The 24,052-nt window shown below is 36.0% G+C and overlaps 1 protein-coding gene across 1 annotated transcript; it reads left to right on the forward strand.

Moving 5' to 3' along the window:
- The first annotated feature begins 527 nt into the window (after positions 1 to 527).
- Positions 528 to 22,520, forward strand: LOC132613134 (uncharacterized). Its single transcript, XM_060327183.1, has 3 exons — positions 528 to 1,070; positions 2,411 to 3,105; positions 22,421 to 22,520. The coding sequence occupies exons 1-3, from the start codon at positions 528 to 530 to the stop codon at positions 22,518 to 22,520; spliced, it is 1,338 nt and encodes a 445-aa protein (XP_060183166.1).
- Positions 22,521 to 24,052: the final 1,532 nt, after the last annotated feature.

The raw sequence follows: 24,052 nt of genomic DNA on the forward strand, positions 1-24,052 counted from the left end.
AAGCAAATACAGATAAATCTAGTTTGTATGTTGTTGGGGTTACTGATTCAATGAAACAAAGGCTGCTGGACATTATAGGTTTCTCAAGTGGATCTTTTCCAATAAGGTACCTAGACTTGCCTTTATCCCCAAAGAAATGGAATAAGATTGATTGCCAAATATTATGTTTGAACATAACTGAGAAAATTAGATCAGTGTCAACTAGACATTTGTCTTATGCTGGAAAGTTATAAGTGATCAACTCTATACTATTTTCCTTGCACAACTTTTGGGGGGCAGTGTTCATCTTAACCCAGAGTGTAGTGAAGGAAGTGGATAAAAAGTGCAGGATTTTCTTGTGGGGAAGTACAGAGGAGAAGAAGAAACTATCCCTAGTAGCATAGGGCCAGATCTACAAACCAAAGAAACAAGGTGGTTTGAACATTAAGTGTTGTAGAGTATGGAATATAGTAGCAGTTGGCAAGCTGATCTGGCTGCTATTGACAAATAAGGAAATACTTTGGGTGAAGTGGATTCATGGTATCTATATGAAAGAAGATGAGAATTTCTGGGACTACACAGCACCAACTGACTGTAGCTGGTATTGGAAGAGGCTCAATAAGCTCAAACTTGACATGAGGAGGTGGTACAATGCAGACAGATATAATCTTACACCCTCAGGCAAGCAATCAATTGCAAAGGGCTACTATGATATGATAGGTGCAGGACAAGCAATGGAAACCAGCACACTAACATGGAGTAAAATCCTGCAACCTAAACATAGATTCATCTTGTGGTTGGCAGCTCAAAGGAAACTGTTAACTAGGGGAAGATTAGAAAGTATGGGAATTGAATGTGCAAATACTGAATGTGAACTGTGTGATATGCATGCTCATGAAGACAGTAACCATCTCTTCAAGGACTGCACTTGGGCTGTGGGAATGTGCCAGGCTATGAATGACTGGACTAAATTGCAATTGCCAAAGACTAATATTGTTGATGTATTGAAGCTGATAAAACAGAAGCACTGTCCTAGGATGAAGAAGGAAATTGTTGCTGCTGTTCTAGGAGCTATGATCTATCATGGGATGGTTAGAAACTGGAAAAAATTTAGAAAGTAAAGTGTAAATATAGAGTTTGTGATACAACATATGACAACAGTAGTTAAGGAGAGAATATACATGTTTAGAGATTCTAAACGGGCTAGGAAATGTGAGTGGTTTATTGAGCAAATTTGTAATTAGTTCTTTGAGGCTTGAAAGATCCAGCAATCAACCTAGAAGAGAGTTGGAACTTCAGGTGCTCCTTAATGTGTATTCAGTTTTGTTGGTATGGTAATATTTATATTTTATTGCCAAAAAAAAAATTGAAAAGTTTTAAAAGATCGAGATATATGTAGTCTTAGTTAAAAGTAAAAACAAAGACCTCCTGGCCCCCTACCAAAACCCTCCCACTTTTCTAACCTAGGCAATAAAATACGGCAAGTTTGCGGAATTAACTTTTTTGGAATAGCCTTTAATAACAAATCCAGAGAAACACTTATCTCCCATAAGTTGCATGTATCGTCAAATTTTGCATAATCTAGATGAATAAAATTCAGTAATATTAGATAACAATCATATCATCTTCAAATCACCAAAAGGAATTAAAAAAAGCATTATATCCATTTAGACTGTGATGTACAGAAGAGCAAACCATAATTGGAATCTGATCCCCATATAAACGTTTTTTCAAAAGCCATTGCCTTATCTTCACCAATAACGTATGTAGTAGTTGGGATATGTCATATTGATAGCAACAAATAGTGGTGATAGGGAATGTTATGTCTTATGTGATAAGCCAGGTCAACAAATGGGACGCCTAAAAGGGAAAGGAAAAATGAAGGCATCTAATTCGTCTTATGTGGAGAAGGTAAAGCCAACGAATTCAATTTAATGGAGAAAAAATATGAAGCATAAATTAAAGAGTCTAAAGAAGATTGCTTATTAGCTTACTGATATTACTTTTTAGTTCACTTTAAGATATAAACTACTCGGGTATTTGGGTAAACTCATAAGCGGATCAATAAGTACTTTTTAACTTATATGAGTTTGTTAAATATCAAAAGTGTTTACAATTATTTCAAGACAAAATTAAAGAATTTGAAGTTGATCACCCCATCTTACAATTTTTCAGCTTTGAAAAGCTTTTAATTAATTGGAACAAGATTTTAACTATTATCCCTAATACTTTTTATATTTCTAATTAAAACATCTTCCCTGATACACTCTCTTCAATACATTTTCGACGTTTATTCTTCTCCATGTAAAAGAGCTTCTTAAATTACAGTTTTAGTGAATATTAAGGCACTTTTAACACGAAAAGAATAATTATCAGAGCTGGCTTGGCACTTTTACCACGAAAAAAGTAATTATAGAATCTTCCTTGACAGAAACATCAGACAACTCCTCTGTTTGTTGAGCATTGGACCCTTGAAATGTTATTTCAAGTCAAGATCACTTTGGGCAAAATTTTCAGCATAGTGAATGAAGGCTGGAACTGGGAGCTTGTTTGTGACATAGCCATCAACTATAGACAAAGTATCACCAGCAAATTGGTCCTATGGGAATGCGCAGAGCAGTATTCATTTATTTTGAATACTAATGGCAGTTGTTCTCCCTCTTTATCCAAGGCAGGGGCTGGAGGAATTGTTAGGAAGATAAATGGGGACTTGATCATGGCATCTGCTAAACCACTCCAATTCTTAACTAACAAATCTAGTGAAATTCAAGCTGCCCTACATGGATTAAAGTGGTGCCACCAAAAAAATCTTTCAGATTTTCTAATACAATTGAATTCTCTCTTTGTTGCGCAGATGATTCAAGGTAAAAGCAAAGTTCCATGGACCTATCAAAAGCTGATTGAAGAAAACAAGAAGATAGTCACCCAAAGAAATGTCAAAGTAATACGCTGCTACAGAGAAGCTAACATGGTTGCAGATGCATTGTCCAAGTTTTTCAACAACCTTGCTCAAGAAAAGTTCTACTACCAAGAGGGAGATCTGCCAGCTGAAGCTCTAGGACCTCTACGTATGGATAAAATGGGCATCCCATCATTCAGAATTAGGCCAGCAAAGCATACAGGGAGGTATATTGATCCACCTTAGACAGTTAAGTTCCCAGTGCTCAGGCTGGACCTCAGTCTAAGATCTTGAGCAGTTGGGAAAATTATTTTGGTGCTCCATCATGCTATATTGTAGGTGAGAATAAATCAGATTCTTGTTCTGATAGTTGTAGGCTATAATGTACATGCCCTGTTTTAGTATAGTTTACTGATACTAGGATAGAAGAGGTAAGGTTTATGCCCTCCTCCTTGTGTTGTAATACTTTGGTTTTTCAATTAACAAGGTAAGGTTTATGCCCTCGTCCTTGTATTGTAATACTTTGGTTTTTCAATTAACAAGGTAGGAGTTCATGCCAAACCCCAACATCACATGGGTGAAAGCTTGGATGATTGGTTATGCGGGAAAAAAATGTCGATCAAAGAATAATTAAGGTGTCAGTGTGAATCCAAAGGACAACACTGTTGTGGTGAACTTAATATTCCATTGTTTAAAAGCATGCTTGAGTCCATAAAGGGATCGGGATATTACATACAATTACATATCAAACATAAGTTTATTTATTTTCAAAAGAAATCGAAAAGTTGTAAAAGCTCGAGATATATGTGGCCTTAGTTAAAAGTGGAGGGACAAGGCATAGCAATATTCCTAAAGTGTAGAGAAATTGCTAATTATACACCTAAATTTTATTCGTATTATTTACCCTCTTGAACTTACTTTTTTATACTATTTATCTCATTCACTAATTACCTAGTAAGGAAAATACGTAAAATCACAGTATCTGCAAACATACGCTTATTCTATACTAAAAGTAAGGGGCATTTATGTCTTTTTCTTTTGATTCTTTCAAACCTAAACGATTGGACCGTTATCTTCTCTCAAACCCTTGGTCCTTCTTCTCTCACTGTTACGATCTCCATCTTTTCTTTTATTTTCTTTTTCGTTTTTGAATCACTTGATAAGGATTTAGTCGTTTGGGTTTGAAAGAATCAAATGAAAAAAAACATTAAGACCTTTTTTTTTGTTTAGAATTATTTGCCTTACTAGGTAATTAGTGAAGCAAGATAACTAATACAAAAAAATAAGTTCAAGGGGATAAATTATAATACGAAAAATATAAGTTCAAGGATAATAGGAACCCGCATAATTTAGACGTGTAGTTGATAATTTCGCCATAGTTTAGGGGTGTTTCTATGCCTTGTCTCAAAAATAAACACAAGAACTTCCGGCCCCTGTCCAAACCCTCCCACTTTTCTGACCTAACCAACGAAACTGCAAATTTATGGAATCAACTTTAATTTTTTGAAATAGCCTTTAATAACAAATCCAGAGAAACACTTTTCTCCCATAAGTTGCATGTTTTGTCAAATTTTGCATAATCTAGATGAATAAAATTCAGTAATATTAGATAACAATCATGTCATCTTCAAATCACCAAAAGGACTTAAAAGAAAACAAAGCATTATATCCATTTAGACATGTGATGTACATAAGAGCAAACCATAATTGGAATCTGATGCCCATATAAACTTTTTCAAAAGAAATCGCATTTTTTCACCAATAACGTGTGTAGTAGTTGGGATATTATAACTATAAACCCATGCTTCGTCGTCCGTTGTCCTTTAAAAAAAAAAGGGTGGGCCCCATACTAAACAACACCAAGCAATATAAAAAAAAATGAAATCCGCCATCTCCAAACTCACAAAAAAAAAGTGGACCCCATATTAACAAAATCAAGCAATATAAAAAAAAAAAAAAAAAAAAAAAGTGAACTCCATATTAAAAAAACAAATAATGTCCAAAAAAAAAAGTGCAGACTTTGTATTCGTAGCAAACACTAATATAATAAAGTTTTAGATACGGAGCACAAACTACAACGTTATATTAATCGTGTTTTGAACATATATATATGCATAAAAATAGTGCAAACTAATAATGTCCAAAAAAAAAAAAAAAGTGCACCCCATATTAAAAAAATCAAACAATATTCATGTAATTTCCAAAGTATCTCATTAAGTCAATAATGATGGATTCATTGCCACATGCGTATCAATCTATTAGTGGGAGCAAATGAAATTGCGTTTATTCAAAAGGTTAAGTAGTCAAACCATACAATTTTATTTCTTTTTTTATATTAGCCTGAGATCTAATCCAGATATTAAACTGTTGTATTTGCTATTCCGCCATGTCATTTAGTTGTTATGTTTACTAAAATAAATATACTTAAAATATTTATATTTTAAAATAAGATAGAATTTAATTACTTTTATATTTTTATTCTTACTCTAATAAATGTGAAAAGAGATTAATGTCGTAAAAAAAAATCAAATGGAGATTAAATAATGAATAAAGTAAATTAGTCAAATTATAATTCTAATCGACGTTTTCTTAAAAAACCATGCAAAAGACAACATGACAAGTAAAATGAGCTAAACCGAGAATATTTTCCAAAAATTAAAAAATAGTATTTCTTCGTTTAAACAGAAAATCAATCTCTACTTTGTTTCGTTTTAAACATGTAAAATTAATTTAATAATTTGAATTAGAATTATCCAAATCAAAATTTGATAAAAAAAATAATAAGTATTTTACACCTTTAAATTAATGGAATTAAAATTGAAAGTATCAACTGATGCTTAAATATTGCTATTGTTTTATCTCAAAGAGAGGAAAATAGTTTTCTTTTAAACAAGTCTTCTCTTTTAAAAAATATTAATAAATTTGCCGATTTTGTATTCGTAGCAAGCACTAATATAATAAAGTTTTAGATACGGAGCACAAACTACAATGTTATATTAATCGTATTTTGAACACAGTATATATATATATATATATATATATATATATATATATATATATATAACAGTATCCAAACACAACTATATACATATAAATGCACTATAATCTAAAGGATTGGGCCTGTGCGCAGCACGGACCGTCTAGTATGTCATATATATTGATAGCAACAAATAGTGGTGATAGGGAATGTTACGTGATAAGTCATATCAACAAATAGGACGCCCAAAAAGGAAATGAAACTGAAAGGCATCTAATTCGTCTATGCGGAGAAGGTAACGCCAATGAATTCAGTTTAATGGAGAAAGCGTATGAAGCATAAATTAAAGAATCTAAAGAAAATTGCATATTATCTTACCGAGATTACTTTTTATTTCACTCAAGTTATTAACTTATCAGGTATTTGGGTAAGCACATAAGCTGATCAATAAGTAATTTTCAAATTATTCTTGAGTTTGATAAATATCAAAAGTGTTCAAAGACAAAATAAGCTTTAAAAAAAAAAAAAAAAAAAACTTAAGTGATCACCCCAACTTATAATTTTTCGCTTTTAAACACTTTTAATTTGAACAAGATTTTCACTATTATTTTTAATACTTTTTATATTCTAAAAATACCTTCCCTGATAGTCCTTCTTCAATACGTTTCCGATGTTTATCCTTCCATGTAAAAGAACTTCTTAAATTACATTTTAGTGAATCTTAAGGCAATTTTAACACGAAAAGAGTAATTATAAGAATTTACCGACCAAACATATTAATTGTGTATTATTTTTTTGGGATAATTTTAGAGACCTCCCTTCATATTTGATTTCATAATAGCAATCTCACTTGTGATTTATAATATAATATTACAATTACCTTTATAATTTTAATTTTTGTAACATTCTTTTAACCTATCTATTATTAATGTATGAGCTGGTTAATTTACGGTTTCCTATATACTCTTTATTCAATTAATTTTGTAAGCATTTTCAGAAAAACTCATTTCCATCCCCACGCATCTTTGAAATGATAATTCATCAGTTCAACACAAGTAACCCTCGAGATTTGCTTAATGAAGGTATCTTCTAATACCGAGAGCTGTCCATTTATTCTCTTCTAATACCGAGAGCTGTCCATTTATTCTCCATTGCATTGAATCGCCAATAACGATTAGAGAAGATTCAAAAAAAAAACTTAATAGAAAATGAATTACTCGCACAAAAGTCTTCCTATAAGGGGAGCTAGCAGCTCACAAAGGCGTCTCTCACCAGAACTTGGTCGTTGTAGCAAAACTTTGAAAACTTGTTCACTCAAATGTAATGCTACTATTAAAAGAGTTTTACTCAACTACTAATATGAGTTAAGACTCTACACTCAAATATAAATCAGCAACGAATTGCATCACCAGCTTCCTCATTGTCTTCTTATCATTTTCGTTGCATGTCTAGGATACAGTTGGTGTTCAATATATTCACCTCGGAACTATCCTCAGTAGAATCTTCCCGGACATAAAACATTCTCCTCTGTTTGTTGAGTATCGGACACTTAAAATGTTTTTGGTCGAACGAACACATTCTATTGCACCATTTCAAAATACCGTACATCAACATATCAATTTAAACAAAAGTAATCCTATCCCTACCAGTCGACCACATCTACAAATAAAACACCCTACTCGTCCTATCTTCTATGTACCTGCCTATTTATATAGTTCTTCTATCCACTCTCTATCTTTACAGCTTGACTTCCTATTTAAAATGTCAAAAATAGCGGTATGATCTTGATCACCCCTTGGGGCCTTGGTACTCTCTGATTCCACAATGCTTCATTCCTAGCAGCCCAGATGTGGTATATTAATGCAACCAATATAGCCCATAGCAAACTTCTACTAATTCTGCCCTTTCCCTTCCTTGCTAGTCTTCTCCACATTCCATCCATGACATATTACTTCCCTGTATGTGTAACCATTTCATGACGTCCTCCAAACAATACTTCGAGTACACACACTCAAAAAACAGATGCTTGGTAGTTTCATCACAACTGCCACATAAAGTACAATACTTTTCTTTACGCACCCCCATCTTATATAGCCTTTCTCTAGTTAGTAGTATTTCATGCATGGCTAACCAGTTGATAAAGCTATGGTTCGGGATGTTAGCATTACCCCACATTGCTCTCCACCAAGGTTTGTGATTACCCTCAGTCATCCTCCAATGGTAACCACTGCTTGTAGCTAGTGTACTTCCCATTCAGTTTTAGCCAACAGTTTCCCACATAACCAATTGCATATTTCCCTTTAATTCCAAATATCTTTTTCCAGTACCAACAACCATCCTGAGGGGGATAGTATTGCCACTAGTCCTTATCCTTCAAATGCACATGATTGACCCATTTTACCCACAAGTTGTCAGATTTATTGGCTATGTTCCATACATACTTAGCCACTGCTGCCTCATTCCAGATGACACAATCAGTAATCCCTAATCCACAACACTTAAAATATTACTTCTTCTGAATCACTCTGTGGTTTGACCTTTAGATTCAAATTTGCACAAAGTAGTCCTCATCTTGAATTAGTATCAATATTTCTATTCCTTTATCATTAAGGTTCCCAAATAAGTCACGAAAGTTACCTTAATAGGCTCAAATAATGAATTCTCCATTTCAAAGTTACGGGGGATGACAATGTGTCTTTTTCATTCACAAAATATGTTTACAGTGTTTATTAAATTAATAGTTTATTAAAAAGGGTACATTAGTCAAATTATAATTTCTTATATTGATGATATATAGCTACGAGAATTGTTTCAAAGAAATTAAAATAAGGGAGACATGCGTAATATTGCAAACCACAAGGAAGGTTAATGTTGCGAAATCAAACATGAAGGGAATTTTTTGAAATTATCCTATTAGTTTCAGTATTTTCATTCAAACCTAAAATTACTTAATTATAGAATCAAATATACTACTTCAAGATATTTCTCAAACGGTTGATGCTTATAATCGAGCTACAAATCAAATCAGGCAAACGGGCCAAGATATGTTTCTAAAGTCTCTTAATGAATGGATGTCATTTTCATGAATGTTTCATGATGAGTCTATTTCTATCTCTTTGTGTGTGGGTGTGTCTTCTGCGTGTGTGGACTCTTGTGTGTGTGTGTGTGTGTGATTTCTATATGAGTTTGGTTTGGCTGAATTCACGCATTTCTTGTTCTCCTCCCCCTCTCCATTCACACACCCCCGTCTTTAATAGTTATCATAAATCAACAAGGTGAATGTACATGAAATACATGCAGGATCATCCTTAATTAGGATCATCATTCTTACTAACCATCAATGAACTGATTGGATTAACCAACCAATCATTATGTATTGAACAGAAGCACGTCCATATGAGAACTTTGAGGCTTTCTTCAGAGGCCTAACTATGATGCCATTTGCATTACTCTTTGTGGCCAAAACTCCCTGGCAACCTGGCATAGGGATCAAAACGACCACAGTAATTAACCTGTGGCATTCTTATTTCAACATAGAGGCCCAAGTGGAACTCAGGCTCATAAATGCTCGGATTTTTCCCACCTCGTTTGACACTGATGTAACACGACTCCAAGATTGCCTGATCCATGCTATCCTCACAAGGATGCCGATTATTAATATGGTCAAACCGTGCATTGATTAATTCATGCAAGGTTGTCTCACACATGCAAAATCGCATTTAGTATTGTAGTTCGAAAACGTGAAGTAATCTAAAAGCTCACAAGATAACTTAAAGGTCGGAACCTCAAAGTTGCTAAAATAGCTAAAATTATACTCAACGACTTCAATCTACATAATAACTCACAATTATAAAAAGATTAACCATAACGGCTTTAATTTAATCAGCAAAGTATCCAACACTTAAGCCTAACCCTCAAATTAGTTTCAAGATTGACTCAATTAGGTGATACCATGTTCAATAGACTTAAACCCTCTTAAGGATGGTATTATTACATTCATTTGAGCAACTAAAGTCCCTCATAAAAGACTCATGGTCATTATATCATCCCCTCACCTAACTACAAACTTCATTAATGGCATACTAGGGTTCCTGCGTTTATGGCTTCAAACCACTAACTTAATTCAATCATTTATTTCATTATGATCTCATATATATATATATCATTGGAAAGTTTTAGACTTACTTCTTGAAGAAACCCTATAGTATCTCCTCTTATAATATTATCTGATGATTTTTGCAATCTAGGTAACTCAATATGGTTATTGATTAGAACTAATCAATGAAGGTCAACACTTATAGTTAACATAATATAAAATTGCCTTTTGAAGCTTGGTTGAGACATAGGTGAATTTTGAAAGAGAGGTCCTCCAAAACTTAGGCAAATTTCCGGATCAAACCAACTGGGTATATATTATGTATATGTGTGTAAATAACAAATTTTCTCTCTCTACATTAAACTCTCTTCACAACGTCTCTATTAACAGTCTGATTTGGGCGGTTGGGGCACACGCGCCGCCAGATGGGGACGCCGGCGAGCTCTTTTCCAGCGCGCCTTCATGAGATTTCTGATATCCCAGCTGAAGCAATTGCACAAGCGAATGGAATTGGACCAAAACTCAACTATTCCAATGCAATTACATCTATTCCCAAACCTAACCCTAACTTGAAAAAATTGGAGGACCCTAATGTCAGGACAAGAGTTACGATGCACAATGGAGTTCATGCGGTAATATTCAAGGCAAAGGTGTCACACCCCAATCCTGATAGGGCATGATGGGCACCCGACCCTTACTTAGTGCCGAGCGAACCCGCTGCTTCTCGTTATACTCATAATCTCATAGGACTCTTAAGTCATGAAATGAAATGCATAATGGAAGCTTTTCGAAAACATTCTTTTCGTCTTTTTCGAATCAAATAAAATCTGTAATCATGTGAATCTGTAAAGTAATGCATAATAATACATCGGCTTAAATAGCCGCTTACAAGACTGGCATACTGTATACATGACTCTGTCTGCAAAGTCTCTACATAAATCAATATACCATAACATAGATACTCTGACTCGGCAACACTCCGGAAAGAAATGGAGCTCGCCAATCCAGCTGGAACATCTTCTAGCAGTATCCTCTACTCATCCGTATACACCTGCGTGGCATGAAACGCAGCGTCCACAAGAAGGGACGTCAGTACGAATAATGTACTGAGTATGTAAGGCATGAATAACACCATAATATAAATATGAGAGGTAACATGGAGTAAGAGAGATAACATGTACATCTGGATGCCTCATAAGGCAGATGTCATGCATGCTTAGCCTTTTAAAAAAACATTTCTATACATATACATAGTACCATGCCCGGCCATTAAGGCTCGGTGTCATATATATATATTATCATGCCCGGCCATTAAGGCTCGGTGTTATCATCATTAGCACGCGTCCGGGGCAATATCATAACATGCCCACTGCAGTGGTGTGCACATCTACGTGCCATGCCCGGCCGACTATAGCGCGGTGCGGTGTGAGAAAATACATACATATATATATAAAGCATGCATAAGAGCCCAATCAAAAGCCACAACTATATCGGAGTGACGTAAGGTCGGTAGCCTCCGATTATATTATGGATCAATCATCATCGTTTATCCCACCTTGAAGGAACAAGGGTCATAAGGTGAGATTACCAATAATGAAGGAAATTAAGAAATTTCAAAGTAAACTCAATCACCTCATAATAATATAAAGCTCATGTACATGGAAATCTCTATGAATAAAAATCATCTCATAATAACATGAAATCCGTATGCCTTAAATCCCTCATAATCATCATCATGGTTATCATAAATAAATTATTCATCTTTGCCATCATAAAAACTTTAAGAGTCATGAATCTCTAACATTCTTGGAAATGAAAATTTTTATGGAATTCATGCATAGTTTGGTAGGAAAAAGAATCATGTCTTTAGAATCTCAATAACATCATAAGGATCACGAAATTCATGGACTTCTAGCATTTGCGGAACCAATGATATTATGGGTACGACACAAAGGTTTATAACGAAAGGATCATGCCTTTAGAAAGAAAGGGACTAGCCTTAACCTACCTGGAAGATAACTTCTCGACTTCCAACTTACTTCCTGTCTTGCAATTCACTTAATATTATTCATCGCCTCGTAATCTACATATACAACCATTCATACTATTGTTAGAATCATCATTATACGCTCGTCTTGAGCCCCTTAATTAAAATCCTTTTTGATTCTGTCGAAATTCGGGCAGCATTTCCCCTGTTTATATGCCTAGCCCGAAATCGTAATATCAACAACAACAATACCAACATCATCAATACCATTATCCACGCAAATATATTTCCTAAAACATCCCACACGATGTTTTCTAAATTTCTCAACTAACCAACTGGTGATACGACTATTTAATAACTTTATTTCCGTAAAGAAGCCGAAATTAATACCAATAATAACAACAACAATACCCTCAACATTCTACAAGATAATTATATATATTTTCATCCAAAATTCTCTTCAAACCTCAATCCATAAGCCAACAACAACAACACAACAACTACAACTTTTATTTCTTGCAAATATTCCTTAATCAAGGTTGATAAAGAGAAGATTCAATGATTCATAACTTTTATTTACTAAAGTGGCAAGATCTTCAATATTTACTTGTTCCCAAGCTCCTCCAACACAAAATGAGATGATAATCGCGACCACAAGTTGTCCGGACATCGATTAGTATTCCGTAGCTTAAAATTCGCTCAAAATCCTCAATTCTATGTGATATAAAAGCCCCTTTTGTGAGCTGAATTTTGTGGAACATTTTGGACCATTTTGATGCTGAAAATGGGGTTTTAACCCCTTTTATAGTGGCTAAGTCGGCATCACTGTAGCAGTACTGTAGCAGTACTGTGGCGGTACTGTAGCAGCCCTGTTTCTGCGTTGACAGCTCAATTTGTAACGTCTATAATTCTCTACTCCGATGTCCAACCGACGAGCGGTTTGTTGCATTAGAAACTAGACTCGACGAACTTCATTTTAGGCTTTTGGTTCACCTTAAAACTCCTAATATACTAGGAGATGTGCCCCTCCAAAGTTGACTAAAAATATGCCCAACATTTCTCAAATTTTCGTCGAACTTATTTTCTTCAATTTGCTTGACCTCGAAACCTTCCGAAACTCTCCATACATGATATTTATCATTTATTATACATGATAATGTCCATGTTCTTGTGTTTCAAAATAGTCTTTCCGATTACGACTAACGAGATCGTAATTCATCCTTTACTTCATTGTTACATACTTCCCATGGCTTGTACCTTCCGAAACACCATGGGACGTCTCCGATACTCCATTACTACGGTGATGTATGTGTCATGCTCATTCTCTGAAAGTGCGGGGTGTAACATTCTCCCCCCCCCCCCCCCCCCTTCAAAAACATTCGTCCTCGAATATTGAGGTAGAGTTCGCTCCGAGGTAGATGTCAATATTTTTACCCGTATTTGTCGGTATCTACTTTACTTACTTGCAGTCTTACTTGCTCATTTAAAACTGAACTTATCTGAATTATGCAGTTTATCCTTCCTTTTTGTAGCCAAAATTTATGCTTGTACTCAAGGTCATCCCTTTTCTTATTATTTGTGTGTCTACTAACTCTCCATGCTTTATCGCTTTCATTATCTCTTCAGCCTTCGTTGTTTACATTCTTGTATGCCCTTTAATCCTGTGCTTACCACATTCTTTTATCCAATTTTGATCCCATCTTCTTATTATTTAGAAATTTTTGTTCACTTTGACCTCCACGTGCCTTTCTTACATTTTACAGACGTCCCAAGCCTTTGTCTTCTTGGAGTTGACTTATTCTCACTCTTACTTTCTTAAAGACAACCTCAAGGCTGATCATGTTTGGCATCCTTTGCTTTCTATAGCAGTCAAATTAATCTTTGCAGTACTTTACCTTTCAACTAGTTTAACACCGAAATGTCTCGCTTAATTTCTCTTTCCTTCAATCGGACTTCTGGCACTTGGCTACTAACGGTAATTCTTGTACTTATATCAAAAACATCTCAAATCTCTTCTTTAATGATTTATTTCCTTCAATTTACTCTTAAAGTTTCTGATCCTTAGTTCGGCTAATAAATTTGGGGTGAATTCAGAAGTTTGTCGAAAAATAACCAAGATTCTTAGTCATGCAGCGAATTCGGATCTTTGCATTCTTTCTTTTGTCTGTAACCTTCATTTGTTCCTTTTTCCAATAAGAGCCATCATGTTTCTTGTTTCACGAGGTTCCATTGTCACCCGATTGATCTAATCAAACGCAATATCCTTTGATCGTTTCCTTCGGGTTTCTCCTTCTACTTTTAACCTTTGCCCGATTATCACTTAATAAGTCTTTCCCATAGTTTGACGCAATTGTCCGTCATTTAGATTTACCAATCAAGCGGATCTCATAATTCCTTAAATGTCCATCTCCGTTATTTATATCCTTGAATTCTTTTCCTGCGACCTTATCTTCATCTACTTCCATGACTTCACCTTCCGTTGACTTAGTCCTTCCTGTTTCGCAACCCTCTATTTCTCTACTAGTGGACAACTTTCTTATTTGGCTATGACACTTTTTCTTGTTTGCTTCTCTAGTGCTACTTTATATTATGCTCTTAGTACTAATTGATTTTACATACATATAATCTCATTTCCTTGTTAATTCTTTGGTCAGACTCCTTAATTCCTTGCATTGTCATCATAGTTCCACCTATGGTAGCGCCCAGATGGCTTGCAATAGCATTTCCTTGCCAATGTCCTGTTATTCTCATTAATTACTTTACCTCAGATTACTCATCCAATGCGTCAAAAATACCATAGCCAAGGGGTCTATATTCAAATGGGACTCCATTCGACCCATACAACAATCCTCAGCACCATTCCTTATACACTTGTATACAATATTTTCTCATCATCGTTGTTATCTCCTATCACAAGATTATACTTACAACATACTAATGATCGTATCTCAAGGTAATTTACTATTCAAAATATCTCCAGATCTATGTTTGAATCTTTCCTCCAATTTCTTCTCCTCTAATCTTAACATCATTACAAAATAACTCATAAGCCGGGGACTAAAATAAAATCTTACTTAATCACAACTTCCTTTCAATACGAGTGTTCTTCCCTCCTTAAGTCCTTGGCTCTCCTATACTAGCGGCTAATTGAGATTTAACGAGCTTCCATTCTTCTTCAAATATTTATCGTCGTCCCCACACCGTTTTACTAACCATTTCATCAGGACGGTTATTTATATGGTTCTATGACATATACTCTCGCGATTTGATATAAACAGTGACTTATGACTTCACGACGCATGAGATGTTTTCTAGTCTCAGGTAGTACTGCTGTCATGCTATCCATAAGCATATTGTCTTTCTTTCGTTTGACGATCATTGAAATTCCTAAAAATATTCCTCTTTTAAAACCCTCACCTCTTCCAGTGCTACGATTTCTCTTTACTAATCCCGACTATCCTTGATACTTAACCTTGGTCCCTTGTATGCCTTCTCACTTCTTCTGTTACCTTTTTGGGGTACGTTCCTGCATATTTAATTGTAACCAAAAATTTCTCTGGTATGAGTGACTCGAATCATAGCCCGGAACACAACGTATTGCATTGACAAAACTTAATTCTTTGATTTTCTAAACCTTCATTATCTTGTCATGCCTCCCTTCCCCTGTCTATCTCATAATATACTTGCATTTAGTCCATTTCCACTTTTCTTTAGCACATTCTTGCTATATCAGTTTATCTCGAATTTTGACTCCTTCAAACCAGTACATTTCCTTCTTCTGTACTAGGGAATATTCTAATTCGTCTAAGAATGTCCTCATATACCAGTAACATTCGAGTATTGACCGTCTTTGGTAGTCAATTAGCCTAGCCTAGCGATCCTTCAACTCCTCTAGTCCATATAATGCCAGGGTTACTATCATCGCATGGTTTGACTTATTTCTCTTTTGCTAATTGAATTCTTGTATCAAGTCAAATGTCCACACATATTGGACACGACTCAAACCACTTCCTTCCTTCATGCCTAATAGTCCCCTAGATTAATGAATCAATGGTGACATCGGAATTTGTTAGGCTCCTTATAGAATGCCTGACTATACCATGCTCCTTCAGCCGTAAAATAGTGCATTACATTTATTCATACGTATATACCATTATTGGTCTGGACCGAAAAAAAAAACTATGCAGGATTCCGCTTTCCTTCCGCGATGCTGATGTGGCGTGATTTTACGCCACAAATCGATGCTTTTCTGCTATAAGTTTTACTTGTTTTTAAGCAAGTCTATGTGATTTTACGTGGTTTTTAGTGTTTTCAGGTGACGGGACAGATTTGGCATGACAACAGTTAAAAGTGCAGAACCAGGTCATAAACTCAGTTTACGGTCTGTATTCCAGGTCGTATTAAAGAATAAACAGAACAGAAAGGCAGGCTGAGAACATGGTGATTTACGAGCTCAGTTTACGGACCGTATTTCAGTTTACGGTCCGTATTCCAACACGTATTTAACCATTCGAGCATTTGGCAGAAAGTCTGAGTTCTGGAAGTTGAAAGACGACCAGGCAGTTTACGGGCCGTAAACCACTTTACGGTCCGTATTTCAAAAGACGAAAGTTGATCACAAGTAGAAGGATGACCTGGTCGTAAACTGATTTACGGTCCGTATTTCACTTTACGGACCGTATTTCGTAACGACGGGACCAAAGTGCAAATCTATAACTTTTATGTTTTTAAAACCTATAAATAGTCATTGTAGGGTTTTTAATAGACATCAGTTTTTATATTTTTGTCTCTTGACTTAGAACATTAAATACTCTCTAGTTTTTGAAGATTCAAATATCAATTCAAGTATTATCAATTCATCTTTTCTTCCAAAGTAAGCAATTATGAATTCTTCAATTTCTTATTTCTTATTTCTTGTTCTTTGTCATGAGTAGCTAAATTCCCTTACTAGGGTTGTGAACCCAATGATGGGTGTTTTGTGATTGGGTTTGAGATTGATATGCACATAATGGATTATTAGGGTTTAGTTATTCTTCATTCTTCATTCATAATTAATGGTTGCAAACATTGATTAAAGTCATAAACCTTGATTTATTTGGGAAAATAATTAGGGTTGGTAAGAATAACTAACAAGAACTCAAAGCTTTAAACTTTGTTTAATAAATTCACTTAGGAATAAGAAGAATTTACTTGGCATGATTAATCGTTCTTCATGGTTACTTTCTTATATTTGGGAAAATCATAGAAAGACATAATCTTTATTTATTGGGAAATAGTAGAGATTCACATAGAGATTAAGTGCATTCATATAATGATCCATTATAAGTATATCAAGATCAATACCCATGATCATACACCCTATCTAACGGGGACACAACCTTAGTTTCTTTTACCATAAATCTCCACCAAAGCAATAGATAGCAATTAGTTATCGAAAAAAACCAACTTTTACCAAAATCATCGGATTAAGACATTAGACCTAGAACTTAGCATCCTACGACTTTAGTAACCTTTTCACACCATATTTCCTGTGGGATTCGACCCCAACCTTGTTGGGTTACTATATTTGACAACGTCCGCGTTATACCATTAATAGGTGTAATTTGAGCGTATCAGATGCGGAAGGAAAGCACAATGTTCTGAGACCTTCCGCTTTCCTTCCGCGATGCGGATGGAAAGCGCAATGTCCTGAGGCCTTCTGTGTAGGACTCCGCTTGCGGAAGGAAAGCGCAATGTTCTGAGGATGATTTTTGAAAGAGAAGTTAATGATCTAGCCTTGGCCTTTCGGAGTGACATGAGGTCGATAGTCTCCGAATATCTTATGGAATTCGTATCGAGTCCAAAGGAATAATCGATGATGAGTAAAATAATATTTCCAAGAATCAATCAAATAACAAGACATTAAGATTTGCTATACAAAGCATGGGAATGGAGTGGATTTATTATGGAACGCTCATGTTCATGTTCTAGTTGGGTTCGTGTCAAAGAAAGAAGGAAACGAACACCTTACATCGAAGCTTGCCCTTCACCCGAGCCTATATATCGAGAAATATATCATTAATCATACTTTCATCGCATTTCCATCAACTCATAAGTACTCATAGACATCCTTTCCCCAGTACACTTGAGATTCCTCTTACTCTTGGTTCTCGATTCCGAGTTGGGTTTATATCATACCAGTAAAAGTCAATACTTTCTCTAATATTCTCTAATCACATAACTTCCTTTAATCAATTCATAACCGCACTCTCTCGTACTTCTGTCCTGAAGGTCCTCCTAGATTTCCGTTGCTCTTAAAGTGCTCTTTTCCCATTTGCCACTTCATAGTATCTACTTAGAAATTTGCAAGACATTCCACTATGAGTACAAGCCCACCTTGATCTCGTATATATATATACACTTCTAGGGTGGAACTTTCCCGTACTCGTTAACTTCCTTTTCCATATCAATATCTCTTTGTTATCTCTTACTAACCAATCTAATCTATAAATCGTAATACCGTATTTGATTTCCTAATGTCAACTCTCTTTATGTTTCCAATAGGTCTCAATCCTCCGAAACCTCGGATGAAACTCATTCCACTTTCTTTATTTACTAATCATTTTTTTCCTCCAGGATTCCTCCCTTAAATTAAATTAAGATCATTCTAAAACTTCTCTTTGAAAGCGTCCCATAATTGTTCCTTCAATCATGACTTAACAAACGGCTGATGGTCACATTTTCCCTTTACTCTTTCTCTATAGACCTGCAAATAATTCAATTTGCAAAAATTTCGACAGAGTTTCCTCTATAATTCATACTACCTCATTCCTGCACACAGCCCAGAAAACATATCCAATGCTCCACAGAGCACTCACGGATATCATAATGTCTTGCTCAAGTTCTTATATCAACATCTATCCATATTAATAAAACAGGAAACATACCTTTCGAATGAACAACTTCAATTCTCAGCAATTGCCTCGTAGTGGCATAATCAACTGCTTATCCATGATCAAAATATTTGGGGTTAGAATCAGGGACATCATATCCTACGATTTAGCTCTATGGCACGATCTAGGATAAGAAAGAAAGGTCAATGGTTCCTAAATGCCCTGCAGCCTCTTGTTTATAAGTGTGGCGCGTTTCACACCCATAAACAAGACTCTACTGGACACGACTTTGCAGACAACCCCTAGGACGAACTGCTCTAATACCAATTTGTCACACCCCAATCCTGATAGGGCATGATGGGCACCCGACCCTTACTTAGAGCCGAGCGAACCCGCTAGTTCTCGTAATACTCATAATCTCACAGGACACTTAAGTCATGAAATGAAATGCATAATGGAAGCTTTTCGAAAACATTCTTTTCGTCTTTCTCGAATCAAATAAAATCTGTAATCATGTGAATCTGTAAAGTAATGCATAATGATACATCGGCTTAAATAGCCGCTTACAAGACTGGCATACTGTATACATGACTCTGTCTGCAAAGTCTCTACATAAATCAATATACCATAACATAGATACTCTGACTCGGCAACACTCCGGAAAGAAATGGAGCTCGTCAATCGAGCTGGAACATCTTCTAGCAGTATCCTCTACTCATCCGTATACACCTGCGTGGCATGAAACGCAGCGTCCACAAGAAGGGACGTCAGTACGAATAATGTACTGAGTATGTAAGGCATGAATAACACCATAATATAAATATGAGAGGTAACATGGAGTAAGAGAGATAACATGTACATCTGGATGCCTCATAAGGCAGATGTCATGCATGCTTAGCCTTTTAAAAAAACATTTCTATACATATACATAGTACCATGCCCGGCCATTAAGGCTCGGTGTCATATATATATATATTATCATGCCCGGCCATTAAGGCTCGGTGTTATCATCATTAGCACGCGTCCGGGGCAATATCATAACATGCCCACTGCAGTGGTGTGCACATCTACGTGCCATGCCCGGCCGACTATAGCGCGGTGCGGTGTGAGAAAATACATACATATATATATAAAGCATGCATAAGAGCCCAATCAAAAGCCACAACTATATCGGAGTGACGTAAGGTCGGTAGCCTCCGATTATATTATGGATCAATCATCATCGTTTATCCCACCTTGAAGGAACAAGGGTCATAAGGTGAGATTACCAATAATGAAGGAAATTAAGAAATTTCAAAGTAAACTCAATCACCTCATAATAATATAAAGCTCATGTACATGGAAATCTCTATGAATAAAAATCATCTCATAATAACATGAAATCCGTATGCCTTAAATCCCTCATAATCATCATCATGGTTATCATAAATAAATTATTCATCTTTGCCATCATAAAAACTTTAAGAGTCATGAATCTCTAACATTCTTGGAAATGGAAATTTTTATGGAATTCATGCATAGTTTGGTAGGAAAAAGAATCATGTCTTTAGAATCTCAATAACATCATAAGGATCATGAAATTCATGGACTTCTAGCATTTACGGAACCAATGATATTATGGGTACGACACAAAGGTTTATAACGAAAGGATCATGCCTTTAGAAAGAAAGGGACTAGCCTTAACCTACCTGGAAGATAACTTCTCGACTTCCAACTTACTTCCTGTCTTGCAATTCACTTAATATTATTCGTCGCCTCGTAATCTACATATACAACCATTCATACTATTGTTAGAATCATCATCATACGCTCGTCTTGAGCCCCTTAATTAAAATCCTTTTTGATTCTGTCGAAATTCGGGCAGCATTTCCCCTGTTTATATGCCTAGCCCGAAATCGTAATATCAACAACAACAATACCAACATCATCAATACCATTATCCACGCAAATATATTTCCTAAAACATCCCACACGATGTTTTCTAAATTTCTCAACTAACCAACTGGTGATACGACTATTTAATAACTTTATTTCCGTAAAGAAGCCGAAATTAATACCAATAATAACAACAACAATACCCTCAACATTCTACAAGATAATTATATATATTTTCATCCAAAATTCTCTTCAAACCTCAATCCATAAGCCAACAACAACAACACAACAACTACAACTTTTATTTCTTGCAAATATTCCTTAATCAAGGTTGATAAAGAGAAGATTCAATGATTCATAACTTTTATTTACTAAAGTGGCAAGATCTTCAATATTTACTTGTTCCCAAGCTCCTCCAACACAAAATGAGATGATAATCGCGACCACAAGTTTTCCGGACTTCGATTAGTATTCCGTAGCTTAAAATTCGCTCAAAATCCTCAATTCTATGTGATATAAAAGCCCCTTTTGTGAGCTGAATTTTGTGGAACATTTTGGACCATTTTGATGCTGAAAATGGGGTTTTAACCCCTTTTATAGTGGCTAAGTCGGCATCACTGTGGCAGTACTGTAGCGGTACTGTAGCGGTACTGTAGCAGCCCTATTTCTGTGTTGACAGCTCAGTTTGTAACGTCTATAATTATCTACTCCGATGTCCAACCGACGAGCGGTTTGTTGCATTAGAAACTAAACTCGACGAACTTCATTTTAGGCTTTTGTTTCACCTTAAAACTCCTAATATACTAGAAGATGTGCCCCTCCAAAGTTGACTAAAAATATGCCCAACATTTCTCAAATTTTCGTCGAACTTATTTTCTTCAATTTGCTTGACCTCGAAACCTTCCGAAACTCTCCATACATGATATTTATCATTTATTATACATGATAATGGCCATGTTCTTGTGTTTCAAAATAGTCTTTCCGATTACGACTTACGAGATCGTAATTCATCCTTTACTTCATTGTTACATACTTGCCATGGCTTGTACCTTCCGAAACACCATGGGACGTCTCCGATACTCCATTACTACGGTGATGTATGTGTTATGCTCATGCTCCGAAAGTGCGGGGTGTAACAAAAGGATTACAACCGAGTTATGGCACAGGAATGCAAATATACCCTGATCGAAAAATTCTTGAAGACTCGTCCCAGTATTGAGCGGATAAGGTCATGCTTCGCCGAGAAAATTTCTCTGAAGTGCACTCCGAGAATAGGTATGTATGACTACAGGACTGTTTTCATAGAAGTTTCAAATGAAGAGGACTGTCAAACAATTTGGTTTTATAGATCTATAGAAATAGATGGCATGGTAATGTGGTTGCAAAAGTGGATCCCGGACTTTAAACTAGAGGAGGACTCGCTAATAGTTCCGGTCTGGGTGCTATTGCCGGGACTCCCATTTCACTGCCACCCTTGGAATTACGTGAAAAAAATTCTGAGTCCTGTTGGCACCCCTCTGTCCCTAGACCTTGCAACTGAGAACAGAACGAGACCCAGTATGGCCAAAGTGAGGGTTGAAGTCGACCTCACTAAGCCTAGACTAAATCAGATTTAGGTGGGACAGAAAGACGAGTCTAGTCCTTTAAAAGGTTTCTTCCAGAAACTCGAATACAAGGGAGTGCCAAAGTATTGTAGGCATTGAAAACTGTTGGAACATTCTATCCTACAATGTAGGGCAGTAGAAAAAGAAAAACAGCAAAAACTGAAAGGAAAATCTGAGGATAAGGGGGCTGAAAATGAGCAGTCCAACAATCACAATGAGGGGAAAGACTAACAATGAGAACAAAGACAAAGGCTAGGACAATGAAAAGAGACAAGCTATGTATGACACCCCTATAGTGCAACAGAACAACACAAAGAACAACAACGAGGATAAACAGGAGCAGCATTTGGAGCAAGATGGGGGCAACAACCCGAAAGAAAAAAGCAAGAATGCACAACAACAACAACGGGCTACTGAGCAGGGCAGCAAGATAGAACAACTCCAAATTGGGGTCAAGGAGACCAAGAAGAAAAGGATGAGGCCTAGAATAAAGACGAAAAATCTTGCTGCTAAGAACCTGAAAAACATGTTTTTTTCTAAGGCGGTAAGAAAGAGGCAGATCCCTGGTGATCAATAGCAAGAGCACGAGTTAATAATTACAAAGCATGAGGAAAAGGAAAATAACAGGGAGGTAGAAATGGTGCAGAGTAGCTCAGTCAACAGTCCAGAACAATTGGAGGAACCAGAATCATATGGAAGGATACAAACTTACAATGAGGAAACTATGAAAGAGCTGAGTGGTCAACTAATCATAGACCTAGGCCCTTTAAAACTTAAACAGAAGAACTAGGCTCAAGAAAATGATCTTGAGTTGGATAGCATGGTGGAGGAATCAGTGGAAGAGATTGACAAAAACAAAAAAGAAGAAGTGGTAGCAGCTTTGGTCAGACAACAAGGGGTGATTACAACTTTAAATGACCCTGGATACACAATAGACAAGGAGGTTACTAAAATCATCAAAGGGCAGGGATTATCCCCTAGGGGGATAAAACAGAAAAAACAAAAGAAGAAAGGTGGTCAAGCTGAGATGAATCAGGCGGGACTTCTTGAAAGCAACACCAAAAGGAAAAGCTCAAACCCCAAAAAATCCTAATGATTAGAGCAATCATATGGAATATTAGGGAGATGAGATCAAAAGGGGAATTTGATAGGTTACTTAGACTTGTTAAGCTTCATAAAATAAATTTTATAGCTCTTCAGAAGCCTTTCCTACTTTCCACTCAAATAGAAGAATTCAGAGCAATTATAGGCTTAGATAATGCTATTTCAAATATCAACAGTAGAATATGGTGCTTCTGGGATGATGCTATCAGTTATGACCTTATTTCTCACCACAAACAACAAATGACTTTCAAAGTTAAAATCACTGGAGATACTGATCCTTGCTGGTTGAGTGCAATCTATGCAAGTACTAATGCCAACAGGAGAAGAAAACTCTGGAGGAGCCTAAAGAATGTGCACAATTCTATTAGTGGTCCTTGGGCTGTTTGCGGAGACTTCAATGATATCCTGGATGCTGACAAAAACAAAGGTGGTCGACCACACACTTTAGCTAAAAGTCTAGATTTCATGGACTGCATATAGGAGTGCGACCTAACGGATACTATATTCACTGGCAATAAATTTACATGCAGTAATGGGAGAAGGAGAAGATGGAGGATTAGTAAAAGGCTTGACAGAGTCATTACTAATGATGAATGATTTGACAAGTTTCCACAAACAAGAATAGATCACTTACCCAAAACAGGCTCGGATCACAACAT

This window comes from Lycium barbarum, chromosome 10 (genome assembly GCF_019175385.1).
Source record: "Lycium barbarum isolate Lr01 chromosome 10, ASM1917538v2, whole genome shotgun sequence".
In the NCBI taxonomy this organism is placed as follows: domain Eukaryota; kingdom Viridiplantae; phylum Streptophyta; class Magnoliopsida; order Solanales; family Solanaceae; genus Lycium; species Lycium barbarum.

Coding starts and splice junctions, on each gene's coding strand:
- LOC132613134 (XM_060327183.1), top strand. CDS start 528: ATGAAAGAAGATGAGAATTTCTGGGACTACACAGCACCAACTGACTGT. Junction 1,071..2,410: donor CTATGATCTATCATGGGATG/GTTAGAAACTGG, acceptor CTTCCTTGACAG/AAACATCAGACAACTCCTCT. Junction 3,106..22,420: donor CCAGCAAAGCATACAGGGAG/GTATATTGATCC, acceptor CCTACAATGTAG/GGCAGTAGAAAAAGAAAAAC.